At 37.9% G+C, this 19,297-nt stretch overlaps 1 protein-coding gene across 1 annotated transcript in view; it reads left to right on the forward strand.

Annotated features, from left to right (window-relative positions):
• The window catches only part of TMEM236 (transmembrane protein 236), a 46,464-nt gene extending 41,755 nt beyond the window's left edge, over positions 1 to 4,709 (forward strand). Inside the window, exon 4 of the mRNA XM_079912730.1 lies at positions 3,949 to 4,709. Within this exon, the coding sequence (XP_079768856.1) occupies positions 3,949 to 4,526 (578 nt within the window). The 3' untranslated portion in view covers positions 4,527 to 4,709. The remainder of the gene's footprint in view (positions 1 to 3,948) is intronic.
• The last annotated feature ends 14,588 nt before the right edge of the window (positions 4,710 to 19,297 follow it).

Below are 19,297 nucleotides of genomic sequence, written 5' to 3' on the forward strand. Positions count from 1 at the left end.
ACGTACCGCAAAAAAAAAAAAAAAAAAAAAAATTGCATTTCCTTATTTATTTGGCGTGCACGGTGAGGATATAAAGTTATTTTGGCGGCTGGCATAAGCTGTGGGGAACTACGCAGCAGGCCTGCTATTTTTTTTTTTTTTTTTTTTTTTTTTTTTGCGGTACGCGGGCCTCTCACTGTTGTGGCCTCTCCCGTTGCGGAGCACAGGCTCCGGACGCGCAGGCCCAGCGGCCATGGCTCACGGGCCCAGCTGCTCCACGGCACGTGGGATCCTCCCAGACCGGGGCACGAACCCGCGTCCCCTGCATCGGCAGGCGGACCCTCAACCACTGCGCCACCAGGGAAGCCCAGGCCTGCTATTTTTACTTTTTATTTTTTATGTGTTGTATTTCTTTCTTTTAAAATTAATTAATTAATTAAGGTTTTGGCTGTTTTGGGTCTTCATTGCTGTGCACAGGCTTCCTCTAGTTGCGGCGAGTGGGGGCTACTCTTCATTGTGGTGCGTGGACTTCTCATTGCAGTGGCTTCTCTTGTTGCGTGCTCGTGCACCTAGAAGCACCTAGGCTTCTAGGTGCACGAGCTTCAGTAGTTGTGGCACACTGGCTCAGTACTTGTGGCTCTTGGACTCTAGAGAGTAGGCTCAGTAGTTGCAGCACACAGGCTTAGTTGCTCCACAGCATGTGGGATCTTCCTGGACCAGGGTTCAAACCCATGTCCCCTGCATTGGCAGGCGGACCAGGGAAGTCCTCTACTTTTTACAGGGCAACGTGAGCCTTTAAGGAAGTGAGTAGATTGCTCTCTTGTGTTGATATCTTTTACAGATTTTGTACAAGTAAATATAATTTTCCTCAAATAGAAGCCCTGACAACTAACAGCAACAATAAAAAGAATTCCAGCTATAAGTGGAAATTTTAAAAATAATAATTTGGAGGGAAACTAATCATGGAGCCGAAGGGAATAGTATTGAATACATGAAGGTTTATGTGACTGGAGGATAAACTTGCTGGTCTGTTCTAATGACCAAATGAATTCTTGACGTCCTCAGCTCTACCCTGCCCTTTGGGAGGCCAGCAGAGCTTTCCAGCTCATAGTTATAATGCTTCTTACTTGGAAAGAGGACAGCAGAGACCCTAAACTAGTCCCCAAATCTAAACTAGTCCCTAATGAGCCGTGGAGAAATATGAGGCTGATTTTACCAAATACACATGGATTAGGGCTTTTGTATTTCATTAAAAATGAACCCTAGCTAAGAATTCGTTGTTTGTACCAACAGCTCTTATCCTCAGATATTACGACTCCCAATGACTGTTTAAAAAATGTTATTGTGTCACTTCTTAGATTGCACTTCCTGGCTTTGAAACAATGCTGAATTTGCAGTCATCCTCAAAAGCCCAAATTATATGCTTTGTTCCTCATATTGACAAAGGAATTTGGATCTTCATTTGAACACCTTGATCTACTACGAGAGGTGAAGGAGAGTGCTCTAAGACTTGACACACTCTAAGAAACGTATTTTCTATATTGATTTTTTTTTTGGTAAAGTAAGAGATACAATTGATGCAAGTGAGCATCTGAGTTTAAAAACAGATGATATTATGATTGTTAAAATAATAGTAATTAGCATATATTTTTCTCTCTTGAATGTAATTTATCAGAATGATTCCTTTCTCTGTCTGCCTTACTTCATTAAGTATGATAATCTCTAGGTCCATCCATGTTGCTGCAAGTGGCATTATTTTTTTCTTTTTTATAAATTATTTTTTATGGCTGAGTAATATTCCATTGTCGTATGATATCACTTATGTGTGGAATCTAATTTTAAAAACAACACGAACTTATTTACAAAACAGAAACAGACTCACAGATCTCAAAATCAAACTTACGGTTACCAAAGGGGAAACATAGGGGGAAGGGATAAATTATGAAATTGGGATTAACAGATACACACTACTGTATATAAAATAGATAACTAACAAGGACCTACTGAGCACAGGGACCTACTAGAGCACAGGGAACTCTACTCAGTATTCTGTAATAACCTATATGGGAAAAGAATCTGAAAAGGAATGAATATATATATATATATATATATATATATATATATAACTGAATCACTTTGCTGTACACCTGAATTGACAAAACATTATAAATCAACTATATTCCAGTTAAAAAAAAAAGATTCCTACTCATGCCACTGTGACATCTAAGTTTGATAAGGAAGTTTCTAAGGGTTATGGTTCCTAACATTTATTTATGAATGATTCATACCACAAGCAAATAATATCTCATCAAGAATTTATTTTTTACTTGATAAATATACTCAATTCACACTTAAAATTTAAAAATAATTAATTGTATAGAAAGAAAACTGAGGTTTGTCCTTTAAACAACTCCTACTTATAGTAAGCAAGCCTTTTATTAGTCATTAATCATAATAACTTATTTGTTTTAAAATGTTTTCACTTCAGCTCAGTACATCTCAGCAACTTTTATTGACTTTGTGTCTTTAACCTTTAGAGCTATTCCATCTAATGACTCCCTTTAAATTTTGTCTTATCAAGTAATGTGGCAGCTCAGCACATTTGCTGAGTCAGCTTTGTCAAGACCTGAGAAATTCCTTAACAATGAAAACGGTGCTTAAGTGTTCAAATATTTGGAAAATAATGTGCTAGTCCTTTCATGTAGAAAAATCATACTATCAACAGTTAGTAAGTTCTGCGATTTGAGCTTCCTTCATAACCCCAACCTCAACACCCATGTGTATACAGACAGCCACACACATTCCCTTTCTCTCTCTCTCTCCCTCTTTCTCTTTCTCTCTCTCTGTCTCTCTGTCTCTCTGTCTCTCTGTCTCTCTCTCTCTGTCTCACACACACACACACACACTCACTCACTTTATGATGTTAATGAGGAAATGCCCTACTCATTCAGATGCCTGACATGTTGACCAGCCACAGCTTCATGGTCACAAATGAGATACTTTAGTCTAACCCATCGCACTGACGAGTTCAAAAACTCCGGGGGAAAGAACAGCTTAAGAATCTTGGATACAGAATGTTATCCTTCACTAAGGCTCTCTCGTGCTCTCTCATGATCATGCTCAAAAGACCCTCTTAGCACCAGACTCTAAGCTTGGCGATCTGGGTTGTAGTGATCTCTGTGGGCGTCTAATAAAATAAGATTGGACCATTGAACTTTTGATTCATTTGATTTTACGATATGTATCTGTTTTATAATTAGCATGTGATGTATTGCCTCTAGAAAGTGCTAGCAGCCATAAAGTTAAGGGATTGTCAATTGGGGTCAAACAAGTCTGGGCGTGAATTCCAGCTCTGCCCATTCCTAACTGTGTATTTGAATTTAGGCATCATTTCACCTCTTGTACTCCAGTTTCCATGTTTATCGAATGGGATAGTAATCCCTATCTCTCACCTTTTTATCTGAGGATTAAATGAGATAATGTGTGAAAGTGCTTACTTAGCTCAGTAACCAGTAATGGCTATTATTCTGAAATGGTAAAAATGACTTAGGATCCATACCCAGGGAAATACAAAGACACAAAGAGCCTTCTCTGCCTCTGTTTTTTTTGCACTGTGCTACTCATTGCTATCTTGAAATTCCATGTGTGAAACAGACCTCAAATAAGAGAACACTTAAATTTCATTTTTAAATTTAAATAAAAATTTAAATATCTCACTTTAAATAAAAATTTAAAAATCACAGTTAAATAAAAATTTAATTTAAATAACAATTAAAATTTAATTTAAATAACAATTAAAATTTTACATTTTAATTTAAATAACAATTTAAATTTAAGTAAAATTGAAAGAAAAGTTAAATTCTAAATAAAAATTTAAAATTTAAATAAAAATTTAAATAAAATTAGAAGAAAAGTTAAATTCTAAATAAAAATTTGAAGTTAAAATGTAAATAAATCAACTTATTGCAGGTAACGAAGACAGGCACGTCCACACGACCAGTTTGCCCCAAATAAAAACTGTGACGGATGAATTGAGGCAAAATGAAAACCTGACACCTTCGCAGCGAGCCGGGAGGACCCGGCTGTCATGGCTACCAGGAGCCACAACAGAGGGCTCGACTCCTGAGCTGGAGGGACGCCAAGAGCCCACCTTCGAACGGGGAATCCTGAGAATGATGTCGCAGCAGGATGTGCGCGCTGAGATCTTCCTCTGGAGCTTTCTGCTGTGGTCGGACACCATAGAAATGGTGCGGGTGGCCGGGCACCACAAAGTGTACACGTCAGGCTGGGTCTACCCCGTCTACATCTTCAGTTTCATTTCTCTTCTTCGAATGATACTGACCCCCCGGAACCCGCTTCTGAATTCCCTGGGCATCGTGCTCCAGGATCTACCCTTTATCTTTGTTAGACTTAGTTTAATCATTGGCCTGGGAACGATCACACCCGTCTTGGGCCTTTGTAAAAATGTACTCGTGACTCTCTCTTATGTTTACTTCAATTACTTAACCAAATTCAGGATTTTCTCTCCCTTTGAGGTATCTTTTTAACAAGGAAATGTCCCATAGTCAAACCTCTTTGTTATGCACATGCACGCATTTATAATCTTTTTGGGGGGCAGGGATAAATTTTTGTGCTATAGGAAGAAATGAAGAATAGATGCTAGAGAAAAAAACTATTTTTAAAAACTGTAGCATATCAATTTTTAAAATGTATACAAATGGTGCTAAATTTAAGCAAAGTTATAGTCTTCTAAGTTGGTTCCCCTTGATCTCTAGAAAATGTTAATAGTTAATTTTAGTTATGTATTCTGCACTTTTTCTAAAAGCACCCTTCAATAAAGCCTCTTAAAAATTAGAACATGTTTTCCCACTAAGTTAGTCCAAGAATGAAATTTTTTTATTGTTTATATAAAGTGCATCACAAGAATTAATTAGTTAAAATTTATTTTAGGAAATACACTTGTAATTATGGAATAATGTTTAGATTCTTTAAAAACATTTGAATTGTAGTTTTAGGGTCTCCTTCAAATATGGAATTATGCTCCTTATTCTGCTGTGGCAAGCGACTTTTATGTAATCAATTGTTTTCAGCATAGAAAGCAGTAAATTTAGTTTCAGACATTTGACTCAGTTTAATATAATGAAGTCAAGGTACACCAGTAAGACCTAGATAAAGTTTTATAATAGGAAGCCATTAATTGAAGAGGGAGATTTCAAAGTAGAAGAATATCTTATTTGCGGAATTGGATACCATCATGAAAACTGTCAGGTACAAGCCCTGTTTAAAATTAGAAGTTCAACTTACAAATATAACAGCAAATGCATTAGTGTCTTATGTGATAATAAATAATGGTTATCCTGATGTTAAATAATTAGATACAGAATTATGCGATTTGCTTTCCTATGTTGGGATGCTCTCAGATACTCATAGCAGGGGCTATCCATTCTGCATACATTTTCAGATGCTAGAAAGATTTCTGAGAGGCTTATGTGTGCAGAGTAATATTTAACATAGGCATTCTCTGCAGCGATCTGTGATAACAAATAGCCTAAAGAATGGATAACTGAACTTGCCTGCCACTCCACCAAATCCCCCAATCTCACTCTCCCCTTATGCTTTATGGTTTTTCCTTACACCATAAGAGGAGATCTGTTCACAGTTGTTGAAAGCTTAGCTTCTGGCTTTATGACTTGGGGTGAAATCTTTGACTACTGTAAACCCCAGTTTCCACATCTAAAAGATGAGTATATTACTAATACTTTAATAGGGTTAAATAGTACTTTATAGGATTGAGAGGATTAACCGAGATAGGGAATGTTCTCATTACCTTGTCTGGTGAACTATAATAACCCAATGAATACTAAATATTTTAATTGTACCCTAAGGAGAAACAGGTAGCTTAAAGCATTGTTTAAATTTTCCTGTTTTATTCTTTTCTGTGTTCTACTTACCCTCTGGGAATAATAATTTAAATCATGCATTTGTGAAAAGTAAAATATAAAATCTTCAGATTACCTCAGACCATAATTTTTCATCAAGTAGTATTATGTCCAGAAGTGAGTAATCCACTGAATATACAGATTAAAGTTGAAGTATATAAGTATTCATTCATCAGGCATTGGAGTGTCCCTCCTATGAGTTCTCATAGAACCCTAACTATAGCACTTTTTTAAGACTTTCATTATGTTTTACTTTTCTGAGTTCCCCATTAATCTTTAAATTCCTTAAAGAAAGGCCCAAGGATATCTTGTTTAACAATGTATCTTTATCTTCTTCTGTCAATCCCACAGAAACTTACAATACTTATAATTCTAAAAAAATTATCATATAAATAATTTCTTTCAAGTCATACCATGATAATCTTCTTTATGAAGAAGAATTTATAACCAAGTAGTTGACTCTAATATCCTTAAATATGAAAATATTTTACATACATTTCTATTTATCTTTGTATTGGAATTTATAGAGTGAAAAATGCTCAGATAAGCTGAAAAGTATTACTTATTTGAGTTTAGGATGCATTTTGTATCTAATATTTGAATATGAATATGCCTGATATTTTGGAAAGTGGCAACACTTTGTATAAATAATGAAGGCGTGTACAAAAGGCTCCATGTAGGAGGAAAATTATTGAGTATGTAGTTTAATTTAATAGTTTACTAAGGGTGTACACGTGTATATAAAGTTCAAGTCTATGATATTTAATAGGCATTGCAGCAAATTTGAATGAAACATTGGTAGTTCTACACTGTGTGATTAAATGTTATGCTATTAAAATTATATTGTAATTCTCATTGCTTCTAATAATTTTTGGTATTAAGACCCATGTAGCTTTTGTGTCCTTATAAAAAGTTATGAAGTTAACATATAGATTAAAATTAAATGGATGGAGAAAAATATACCATGCTAACATTAATCAGAAGAAAGTAGAAGTACTTATATTAATTTCAGACAGACCACCCTTGAAAGTAAGGAAATTTTTCGAGGGTTAAGAAAGGCATCATTACGTAATAATAAAGGAGTCAGTTCTCCAAGGAGACATAATCCTTAATGTGTATACACCTACAGAGCATCAAACCACATAAGGCAAAAACTGATAGAAATGCAGAGAAATAGATGAAACCACTATTATAGTTGGAAACTTCAACACCCCTCTCTCAGAAATGGACAGTTCCAGCAGTCAGAAAATCAGTAAAGACATAGTTGAACTCAATGACACTATCAATCAACTGGATATAATTGACATCTACAGCCTACTTCATCTGATAAAAGCAGAATATACATTCTTCTCAAGCTCACAAGGAACATTTACCAAAATAAACCACATTCTGGGGTGTAACAGAAACTAACAAATTTAAAAGAATAGAAATAATATAATGTCTGTTCTCATAATGGAATTTAATTAAAAATCAGTAACAGGTAATAGAAAAATCTCCAATTATGTGGATATTAAACGTTTCTAAATAACACATGGGTCAAAGAAGAAATCTCAAGAGAAATTAAAATATATTTTGGAGTAAATAAAAATGAAAACAAAACATCGAAATGTGTAGAATGTAGCATAAGCAGTGCTTAGATGGAAACTTATAATATTGAATGCACATATTAGAAAAGAAAGATCTACAGTCAATAAATTAAGTTTCCACCTTGGGAAACTAGTAAAAGGAGAGCAAATGAAATGCCATGTAAGGGGAGGAAAAGAAATAATAAGAATTAGAGCAGAAATCAGTGAAATTGAAAACAGAAAATCAATAGAGAAATCAATAAAACTACAGCCTGGCTCTTTGAAAAGATTGATAAAATTGTTATGCCTCTAGCCATGCAAACTAAGAAAAAAAGAGAAGACGCAAATTAGCAACATCAGAAATTAAAGAGGGGACATCACTACAGATCTCACTGAAATTAAAAGGATAACAAAGGAATGCTATGAACAATTCTATGTCCACAAATTAGACGACCTAGACAAAGTGGATCAACTCCTTGAAAGAAGCAATCTGTCAAAACTCACACAGGAAGAAATAGATGATCTGAATAGGCCTATACCGAGTAAAGAAATTGAATCAATAATTAATATCCTTCCAAAACAGAAAGCACCAGGTACAGATGGGTTCACTGGTGAATTCTACTTAACTTTTAAGGAAGAAATCATACCAATTCTCTGCAATCTCTTTTAAGAGGACAGAAGAGGAAGGAATATTTCCTAACTCATTCCACACAGCCAGCATTATCCTAATACTAAAACCATACAAAAATATTACAAGAAAACTACAGAACAATATCTCTCATGAACATTGAGGCAAAAATCCTCAACAAAATATTAGTAAATCAAATACAAAAAGATATAAAAAGAGGGAGGCAGAGTCAAGATGGCTGCACGGAAGGATGCAGAGTTCCTGTCTCCCCACAGGTAGGGCACCTGCCGGTTGCTGTTGGGAGACCTCAGCACCCAAGGAGATGGGAGGAACCCCCGAGAGACTGGGTAGGACATGGGGGGAAGTGAGGAGGTAGGAGAAGTGGAGGCTGTACAGGACTGGTGCCCCGAGGGGTGGCTGAGAGAGGGGAGGGGTTCCCATGTCTGGAGGGACCCTGGGAGGGCTCAGAGGATAAGGGGGGAGTGTGCCTAGTATGTCCCCTGCCCAATCAGCTCTGGGAAGCCTGCTGGGCTCCTGGGCCAGGTCCTCCACCCTCTGAAGGCCCCCTCCAGCCTGCCTGGGTCCTCGGGGCCTAGGAGGGAGATGGGGGGTGGGGGAGCAGAGGAGAGGCGGATGGAGAGGGGCCCTCCAGGATCGGAGGATCAGGGGAGGTGCAGAGGGTGTTTCCCCTGACACTCGGGCCCAGGGAGCCTGGGTCCCAGACCTGGACCTGGTCCTTCACCCTCCAAGGCCAGAGGCACTCCTTGGCCCTTCCTGCACGTTGAGACTAAGCCCCACACCCCCGAACCCCCAGGGCCTTTTCTGGCCCTGTGGGTCCTAAGCATAGGCCCCGCCCACTGCCTAAACCCCACCCCTGCCTAAGCCCCACCCCCACAGCCAAGGCCTTATTCAGCTTTTTTTTCTTTTTCCCTCTTTTTTTCCTATTGTGATTCTGTTTTACCTTCTGGTTGTTTAATCTATATTTTTATTTTTTCTAACATATCTGTTAGTTTTCTAATTTTATTTTTTTCCCTTTGTTATTGTTTTGCTCCTTTTTTTTTTTTTTTTTTTTTTTTGCTGCCCTGTACGATTTGCAGGATCTTGGTTCACAAGCAAGGGGTCAGGCCTGAGCTCCTCTGGTCGAGATCCGAGTCAGGACCACTGGACTAGCAGAGGACCTCAGACCCCAGGGAATATTCATTGGAGTGAGGTCTCCTGGAGGTCCTCATCTTGGCACCAAGACTGAGCTCTACCCAACAGCCTATGAACTCCAATGCTGGAAGCCTCAGGCCAAACAACCAGTAAGACAGGAACACAAACTGACCCATCAAAAGAAAAAAAAAAGAGACCACAAAAAAAAGGGTCACAGATGAAGGAACAAGGTAAAAACCTATAAGACCAAATAAATGAAGAGGAAATAAGCAACCTACCTGAGAAAGAATTTAGAGTAATGACAGTAAAGATGATCCAGGATCTCGGAAACAGAATGTAGGCACAGCTCGAGAAAGTATAAAAGTTTTAAAAAGTTCTAGAAGAACTAAAGAACAAACAAACAGAGATGAACAACACAATAGCTGAAATGAAAAATACACTAGAAGGAATCAACAACAAAACACCTGAGGCAGAAGAACGAATAAGTGAACTGGAAGACAGAATGGTGGAAATAACTGCTGAGGAGCAGAAAAAGAAAAAAGAATGAAAAAAATTGAAGACAATCTCAGAGACCGCTGGGACAACAGTAAACGTACCAACATTATACAGGTCGCATCCCAGAAGAAGAAGAGGAAAAGAAAGGGTCTGAGAAAATTTTCTAAGAGATTATAGTAGAAAACTTCCATAATATGGGAAAGCAAATAGTCACCCAAGTCCAGGAAGCACAGAGAGTCCCATACAGGATAAATACTAGGAGGAACATACCAAGACACATAATCAAACTAACAAACATTAAATTCAAAGAAAAAATATTAAAAGTAGCAAGGGAAAAGCAAAAAATAACATACAATGGAATCCCTGTAAGTTTATCAGCTGATTTTTCAGCAGAAACTCTGCAGGCCAGAAGAGAGTGGCAGGATATACTTAAAATGATGAAAAAGAAACACCTACAACCAAGATTACTCTACTCAGCAAGGATCTCTTTCAGATTCGATGGAGAAATCAAAAGCTTTACAGACAAGCAAAAGCTAAGAGAATGGAGCACCACCAAACCAGCTTTACAACAAATGCTAAAGGAACTTCTCTAGGTGAGAAACACAAGAGAAGAAAAAGACCCACAAAAACAAAGCCAAAACAATTAAGAAAATGGTAATAGGAACATACATATCAATAATAACCTTGAATGTAAATGGATTAAATGCTCCAACCAAAAGACACAGACTGGCTGAATGGATACATAAACAAGACCTGTATATATGCTGTCTACAAGAGACCCACTTCAGACCTAGGGACACATAGAGACTGAAAGTGAGGGGATGGAAAAACATATTCTATGCAAATGGAAATAATAAGAAGGCTGGAGTAGCAATTGTCATATCAGACAAAACAGATATTAAAATAAAGACTATTACAAGAGACAAAGAAGGACACTACATAATGATCAAAGGATCAATCCAAGAAGAAGATATAACAATTGTAAATATTTATGCACCCAACATAGGAGCACCTCAATACATAAGGCAAATGCTAACAACCATGAAAGGGGAAATTGACAGTAACACAATAATAGTAGGGGACTTTAACACCCCACTTACACCAAAGGACAGATCATCCAAACAGAAAATAAATAAGGAAACACAAGCTTTAAATGACACAATAGACCAGATAGATTTAATTGATGTTTATAGAACATTCCACTCAAAAGTGGCAGAATACACTTTCTTCTCAAGTGCACATGAAACATTCTCCATGATAGATCACATCTTGGGCCAAAAATCAAGCATCAGAAAATTTAAGAAAATTAAAATCGTATCAAGCATCTTTTCTGACCACAACACTATGAGATTAGAAATCGATTACAGGAAGAAAACTGTAAAAAACACAAATATATGGAGGCTGAAGAGTGAACTAATAAATACCCAAGAGATCACTGAAGAAGTCAAAGAAGAAATTAAAAAATACATGGAAACAAATGGCAATGAAAACACAATTACCCAAAACCTATGGGACGCAGCAAAAGCAGTTCTAAGAGGGAAGTTTATAGCAATTCAATCCTACCTCAAGAAACAAGAAAAATCTCAAATAAACAATCTATCCTTACACGTAAAGCAACTAGAGAAAGAAGAACAAAGAAAACACAAAGTCAGTAGAAGAAAAGAAATCATAAATATCAGAGCAGAAATAATGAAATAGAAACGAAGAAAACAATAGCAAAGATCAATAAAACTAAAAGTTGGTTCTTTGAGAAGAAAAACAAAATTGATTGATAAACCTTTAGCCAGATTCATCAAGAAAAAAAGGGAGAGGACTCAATCAATAAAATTAGAAATGAAAAAGGAGAAATCACAACTGACATAGCAGAAATAGAAAGGATTTTAAGAGACTATTACAGACAACTATATGCCAATAAAATGGATAACTGGGAAGAAATGGACAAATTCTTGGAAAAGTACAATTTTCCAAGACTAAACCAGGAAGAATTAGAAAATATAAACTGACCTATCATAAGTAATGAAATTGAAACTGTAATTAAAAATCTTCCAAGAAACAAATGTCAACGAACAGATGGCTTCACAGGAGAATTCTATCAAACATTTAGAGAAGAGCTAACACCCATCCTTCTCAAACTCTTCCAAAAAATTCCAGAGGGAGGAACACTCCCAAATTTGTTCTATGAGGCTACCATCACTATGATACCAAAACCAGACAAAGATATCACAAAAAAAGAAAATTATAGGCTAGTATCACTGATGAACATAGATGCAAAAATCCTAAACAAAATACTAGCAAACAGAATCCAACAACACATTAGAAGGATCATACACCATGATCAAGGGGGGTAGGAATGCAAGAATTCTTCAATATACGCAAATCAATCAATGTGATAAACCATATTAACAAATTAAGGAAGAAAAAACATATGATCATCTCAGTAGATGCAGAAATATCTTTTGACAATATTCAACACGTATTTATGATAAAAACTTTCCAGAAAAAGGTCATAGAGGTAACCTACCTCAACATAGTAAAGGCCATATATGACAAACCCACAGCAAACATTAATCTCAATGGTGAAAAACTGAAACCATATCAACTCAGATCAGGAACAAGACAAGGACGTCCACTCTCACCACTCTTATTCAACATAGTTTTGGAAGTCCTAGACTGGCAATCAGAGAAGAAAAAGAAATAAAAGGAATACAAATTGGAAAAGAAGAAGTAAAACTGTCACTGTTTGCAGATGACATGATACTATACATAGAAAATCCTAAAGATGCCACCAGAAAACTACTAGAACTAATCAATGAAATTGGTAAGGTTGCAGGATACAAAACTAGTGCACAGAAATCTCTTGCATTCCTATACACTAACAACAAAAAAATCAGAAAGAGAAATTAAGGAAACAATACTATTTACCATTGCAACAAAAAGAGTAAAATACCTAGGAATAAACCTACCTAAGGAGACAAAAGACTTGTACTCAGGAAACTATAAAACACTGATGAAAGAAATCAAAGATGATATAAACAGATGGAGAAATATACCATGGTCTTGGATTGCAAGAATAAATATTGTGAAAATCACTGTACTACCCAAAGTAATCTACAGATTCAATGCAATCCCTATCAAACTACCAATGGCATTCTTCACAGAATTAGAACAAAAAATTTTACAATTCGTATGGAAACACAAAAGACCATGAATAGTCAAAGAAATCAATTTCAATTCATTTCAAAGAATGAAAAACGGAGCTGGAGGAGTTAGGCTCCCCAACTTCAAACTATACTACAAAGCTACAGTAATCAAGACAGTATGGTACTGGCACAAAAACAGAAATATAGATCAATGGAACAGGATAGAAAGCTCAGAGATAAACCCACGCACATATGGTCACCTTATTTTTGATAAAGGAGGCAAGAATATACAATGGAGAAAAGACAGCCTCTTCAATAAGTGGTGCTGGGAAAACTGGACAGCTACATGTAAAAGAATGAAATTAGAACACTCCCTAACACCATACACAAAAATAAACTCAAAATGGATTAAAGACCTAAATGTAAGACCGGACACTATAAAACTCTTAGAGGAAAACATTGGACAAACACTCTTTGACATAAACCACAGCAAGATCTTTTTTGACCCACCTCCTACAGTAATGGAAATACAAACAAAAATAAACAAATGGGACCTAATGAAACTTAAAAGCTTTTGCACAGCAAAGGAAACCATAAACAAGACAAAAGGACAACCCTCAGAATAGGAGAAAATATTTGCAAATGAAGCAACGGACAAAGGGTTAATCTCCAAAATATACAAACAGCTCATGGAGCTCATTATCAAAAAAACAACCCAATACAAAAATGGGCGGAAGACCTAAAAAGACATTTCACCAAAGAAGACATACAGACGGCCAAGAGGCACATGAAAAGATACTCAACATCACTAATTATTAGAGAAATGCAAATCAAAGCTACAGTGAGGTATCACCTCAAACCAGTCAGAATCGCCATCATCAAAAAATCTACAAACAGTAAATGTTGGAGAGGGTATGGAGAAAAGGGAACCCTTTTGCACTGTTGGTGGGAATGTAAATTGAAACAGCCAGTATGGAGAACAGTATGGAGGTTCCTTAAAAAACTAAAAATAGAACTACTATATGACCCAGCAATCCCACTACTGGGCACATACCCTGAGAAAACCATAATTCAAAAGGACACATGTACCCCAATGTTCATTGCACCACTATTTACAATAGCCAGGATATGGAAAAAACCTAAATATCCAACTACAGATGAATGGATAAAGAAGATGTGGTACATATATACAATGGAATATTACTCAGCCATAAAAAGAATGAAATTGGGTCATTTGTAGAGATATGGATGGACCTAGCATCTGTCATACAGAGTGAAGTAAGCCAGAAAGAGAAAAACTAATATCGTATATTAATGCATATATGTGGAATCTTGATAAATGGTACAGACGAACCTATTTGCAGGACAGGAATAGAGACGTAGATGTAGAGAATGGACATGTGGACATGGTGGGGAAGGGGAGGGTGAGACCAACTGGGAGATTAAGTTTGACATAAATTCACTACCATGTGTGAAATAGATAGCTAGTGGGAACCTGCTATATAGCATGGGGAGCTCAGCTCAGTGCTCAGTGATGACCTAGATGGGTGGGATAGGGGTGGGTGAGAGAGAGGTCCAAGAGGGAGGGGATATAGTTATACATATAGCTGATTCACTTTATTGTACAGCAGAAACTAACACAACATTTTAAAGCAGTTATACTCCAATAAAAAAAAGCTATAAAAAGAATTATACACCATAATTTAGTGGGATTTATCCCAGGTGTGCAAGGCTGTTTCACCATTTGAAAATCAAGTAATGCAGTCCATCATATCAGCAGACTAAATAGGAAAAAATAACATGATCTTATCAATTGATGCAGAAAAAGTGTTTGAAAAAATCCAATATCTATGATTTTTAAAAAATCTCAATAAACTAGGAATAGAGTGGAACTTTCTCAACTGCATAATGACTATCTACAAAAAGCCTACAGCTAACATCATACTTAATGGTAAAAATGTGAAGCTTTCCCATTAAGGTGAGATATAAGGCAAGGATGTCCCCTCTCACCACTACTTTTCAACCTCATATTAGAAGTCCTTACTAATTTAATAAGGCAAGTAAAGGAAATAAAATGTATACAGACTAGGAAGGAAGACATAACACTTCCTTTATTCACAGATGACATGATCATCTACGTAGAAAATTCATAAAAATTGGCCAAAAAAACTCCTGGAACTAAAATTGATTATACCAAGATTGCAGGATACAAGGTTTATATACAAAAGTCAGCTACTTTTCTGTATATCAGGGGATGAACAAGTGAAATTAAAAATTAGAAACACATTAATATTTACATTAGCGCCTCCCCAAATGCAATACTTAGGTGAAAATTTAACAAAATATGTATAAGATCTATATGAGCAAAACTATAAAATGAAAGATTTCAAAGGAGAACTAAATAAATGGAGAGATATTCCATGTACATGGATAGGAAGGCTCAATATTGTCAAGATGTCAGTTCTTCACTTGAGCTGATCCAGAGTTGATCAACTGTATCTCTATAGCAATTGTATCAACTGGTCTATATCTATCAACTTGATCTATAGATTCAATGCACCCCCAATAAAAATCCCAGCAAGTTACTTTGTGGATGTTGACAGACTAATTCTAAAGTTTATATGGAGAGACAAAAGATCCAGAATAGTCAACACAATATCGAGGAGAAGAACAAAGTTGGAGAACTGACACTACCTGACTTCAAGTCTTATTATAAAGCTGCAGTTGTCAAGACAGAATTTTATTGGCAAAGGAACAGAACAGAGAAGCCAGACGTAGACCCACATAAATCTGTCAACCAGTTTGAGAAAGGAGCAAAATTAATAAAATGGAGAAAAGACAGTGTTTTCAACAAATGGTGTTGGAATTACTGGACATCCACATGCAGAAACATGAATCTACACACAGACGATATACTCTTCACAAAATTAAGTCAAGATGGATCACAGATCTAAATGGAAAACACAAAACTATAGAACTTCTAGAAGAAAACATAGGAGAAAACTTAGTAACCTTGGGTGTTGTGATGCCTTTTAAAATATAACACCAAAGATATGATCCATGAAAGACATAATCGATAAGCTGGACTTCATTAATATTAAAAACCATCTTCTCAGTGAAAAACAATATCAAAAGAAGTAGAAAACAAACCACAGACTGGGAGAAAATATTTACAGAAGACAAATCGATAAAGACTGTTATCCAAAATACACAAATAACACTTGAATTTCAACAATAAGAAAACAAGCAATCCAATTTAAAAACGGAAAAAAGACCTGAACAGACACCTCATCAAAGAAGATATACAGATGGGAAATTAGCATATGAAAAGATGCTCCAAATCATATGTCATCAGGGAAATGCAAATTAAACCAACAATGAGATGCCACTGCATACCATTTAGAATGGCCAAAATCAAAGTACTGACACCACCAAATGCCAGTAAGGATGTGGAGCAACAGGAACTTTCATTCATTGTTGGTGGGAATGCAAAATGGTGCAGTACTTTGGAAGACAATTTGATGGTTTCTTACAAAACTAAACATACTGTTACCATCTGATCCAGCAGTCATGCTCCTTAAACATGTGCCCAAAGGAGTTGGGAGCTTATGTCCATGCAAAAACCTGAACGTGGATGTTTTTAGCTGCTTTATTCTTAATTCCCCAAACTTAGAAACAACCAAGATGTCCTTTGGTAGGGGAATAGATAAATCAACCTTGGTACATCCAGACAATGAAATACCATTCAGTTCTAGAAAAGAATCAGCTATAAGGCCTTGATAAAACATGGAGGAAGTTTAACTGTATACTAGTAAGTGAAAGAAGCCAACTGGAGAAGGCTACCTACTATATGGTTCAAAACTATGTGACATACTGGAAAAGGTGAAACTGTAGAGACAATAAAAAAAATCAGTAGTTGGGGTGGGGTGGGGAGGGAAAAGAGATGAACAGGAAGAGTACAGAGGATGTTGAAAATGAGGGAGGCTATCATGTGTGGGAGCAGGGGAGGAGATGGGAAGTCTTGTAACTTCATCTCAATTTTATTGTAAACCTAAAACTGCTCTAAAAAAAAAAGTCTTTTTTAAAAAAGTAGTCAAATGTAAAATAGATAGCTAGTGGGAAGCAGCCGCATAGCACAGGGAGATCAGCTCGGTGCTTTGTGACCACCTAGAGGGGCGGGATAGGGAGGGTGGGAGGGAGACGCAAGAGGGAGGAGATATGGGGATATATGTATATGTATAGCTGAGTCACTTTGTTATACAGCAGAAACTAACACAACAATGTAAAGCAATTATACTTCAATAAAGATGTTTTAAAAAAGTAGTGTAGTCGTAAATATATAAAAAATGATTTTATATGTTTTAGGTATAATTACTCAAGTACTATTTGCTGTGAAAATCTGCACTTACACATTTACAAATCTTAATTTGTCAGAATGATCCTATTAAAAATGTCATAATTTTCCTTGCATTGAAATTGGAATATTAATGGATTTTTCAGAAAAGCCTTCTCTACAATGATTTCTTTATTTTTCTTTTTAAAGATGTAGATACCTGAGGGAATACATTTTCCAGACTATTTTAATGAATAAATAAAAAATATTACCTTCTAAATAGATAAAAATTATAGGTAGTGTTACATATTTGGTGTAATTCTGAAGAAGATGCCTACTATTATTGGTCTTGATTTCCATCTATAAAATTTGGGTCATTTTTAGATCATAAAAGTACATTTTTTGCCTTATTCTTAAATGTTTTTCAAATGTTAAATGGGTCACATAATCTTATACTTAAATTTTTTTGTAATGTTAAATAAGTATTGCGTGGACCAAAATGTTCGTTCTGTTTTTTCTGTAGGATGGCTCTGGTAGCACTTACAGTTGTCTTTAACTTCATTGGAAACAATTTTCTTAGCGTGCATTTTAAAAAAGACTTATGGGCTTCCGGGAAGATGGCGGAAGAGTAAGACGCGGAGATCACCTTCCTCCTCACAGATACACCAGAAATACATCTACATGTGGAACAACTCCTACAGAACACCTGCTGAACGCTGGCAGAAGACCTCAGACCTCCCAAAAGGCAAGAAACCCCCCACGTACCTGGGTAGGGCAAAAGAAAAAAGAAAAAACAGAGACAAAAGAATAGGGACAGGCCCAGCCCCGGTGGGAGGGAGCCGTGAAGGAGGAAAAGTGTCCACACACTAGGAAGCCCCTTCGCGGGCGGGGACTGCGGGTGACGGAGCGGGGAGCTTCGCAGCCGCGGAGGAGAGCGCACAGCAACAGGGGTGCGGAGGGCAAAGCGGAGAGATTCCCGCACAGAGGATCGGTGCCGACCGGCACTCGCCAGCCCGAGAGGCTTGTCTGCTCACCCGCCGGGGCGGGCGGGGCTGGGAGCTGAGCCTCGGGCTTCGGTCGGAGCGCAGGGAGAGGACTGGGGTTGGTGGCGTGAACACAGCCTGCAGGGGGTTAGTGCGCCACGGCTGGCCGGGAGGGAGTCCGGGGAAAAGTCTGGAGCTGCCGAAGAGGCAACAGACTTTTTCTTCTCGCTTTGTTTCCTGGTGCGCGAGGAGAGGGGATTCAGAGCGCTGCTTAAAGGAGCTCCAGAGACGGGCGCGAGCCGCGGCTAACGGCGCGGACCCCAGAGACGGGCAGGAGAGGCTAAGGCTGCTGCTGCCGCCACCAAGAAGCCTGTGTGCGAGCACAGGTCACTCTCCACACCCCTCTTCCGGGGAGCCTGTGCAGCCCGCCACTGCCAGGGTCCCGGGATCCAGGGACAACTTCCCCGGGAGAACGCACGCCACGCCTCAGGCTGGTGCAACGTCACGCTGGCCTCTTCCGCCCGCAGGCCCGCCCCGCCTCCGAGCCCCTCCCTCCCCAGCGGCCTGAGTGAGCCAGAGCCCCCGAATCAGTGGCTCCTTTAACCCTGTCCTGTCTGAGCGAAGAACAGACGCCTTCAGGCAACGTACACGCAGAGGCGGGTCCAAATCCAAAGCTGAGCCCCTGGGAGCTGTGAGAACAAAGAAGAGAAAGGGAAATCTCTCCCAGCAGCTTCAGGAGCAGCGGATTAAATCTCCATAATCAACTTGATGTACCTGCATCTGTGGAATACCTGAATACACAACGATTCATCCCAAATTAAGGAGCTGTGTGGATGAAAGGCTCTTGGTGCTGCAGCCAGGAGTCAGTGCTGTGCCTCTCAGGAGGGAGAGCCAACTTCAGGACACTGGTCCACAAGACACCTCCCAGCTCCACATAATATCAAACGGCGAAAATCTCCCAGAGACTTCCATCTCAACACCAGCACCCAGCTTCACTCAACGACCAGCAAGCTACAGTGCTGGACATCCTATGCCAAACAACTAGCAAGACAGGAACACAACCCCACCCATTAGCAGAGAGGC

This window comes from Stenella coeruleoalba (assembly GCF_951394435.1).
Source record: "Stenella coeruleoalba genome assembly, chromosome: 2".
NCBI classification, from domain to species: domain Eukaryota; kingdom Metazoa; phylum Chordata; class Mammalia; order Artiodactyla; family Delphinidae; genus Stenella; species Stenella coeruleoalba.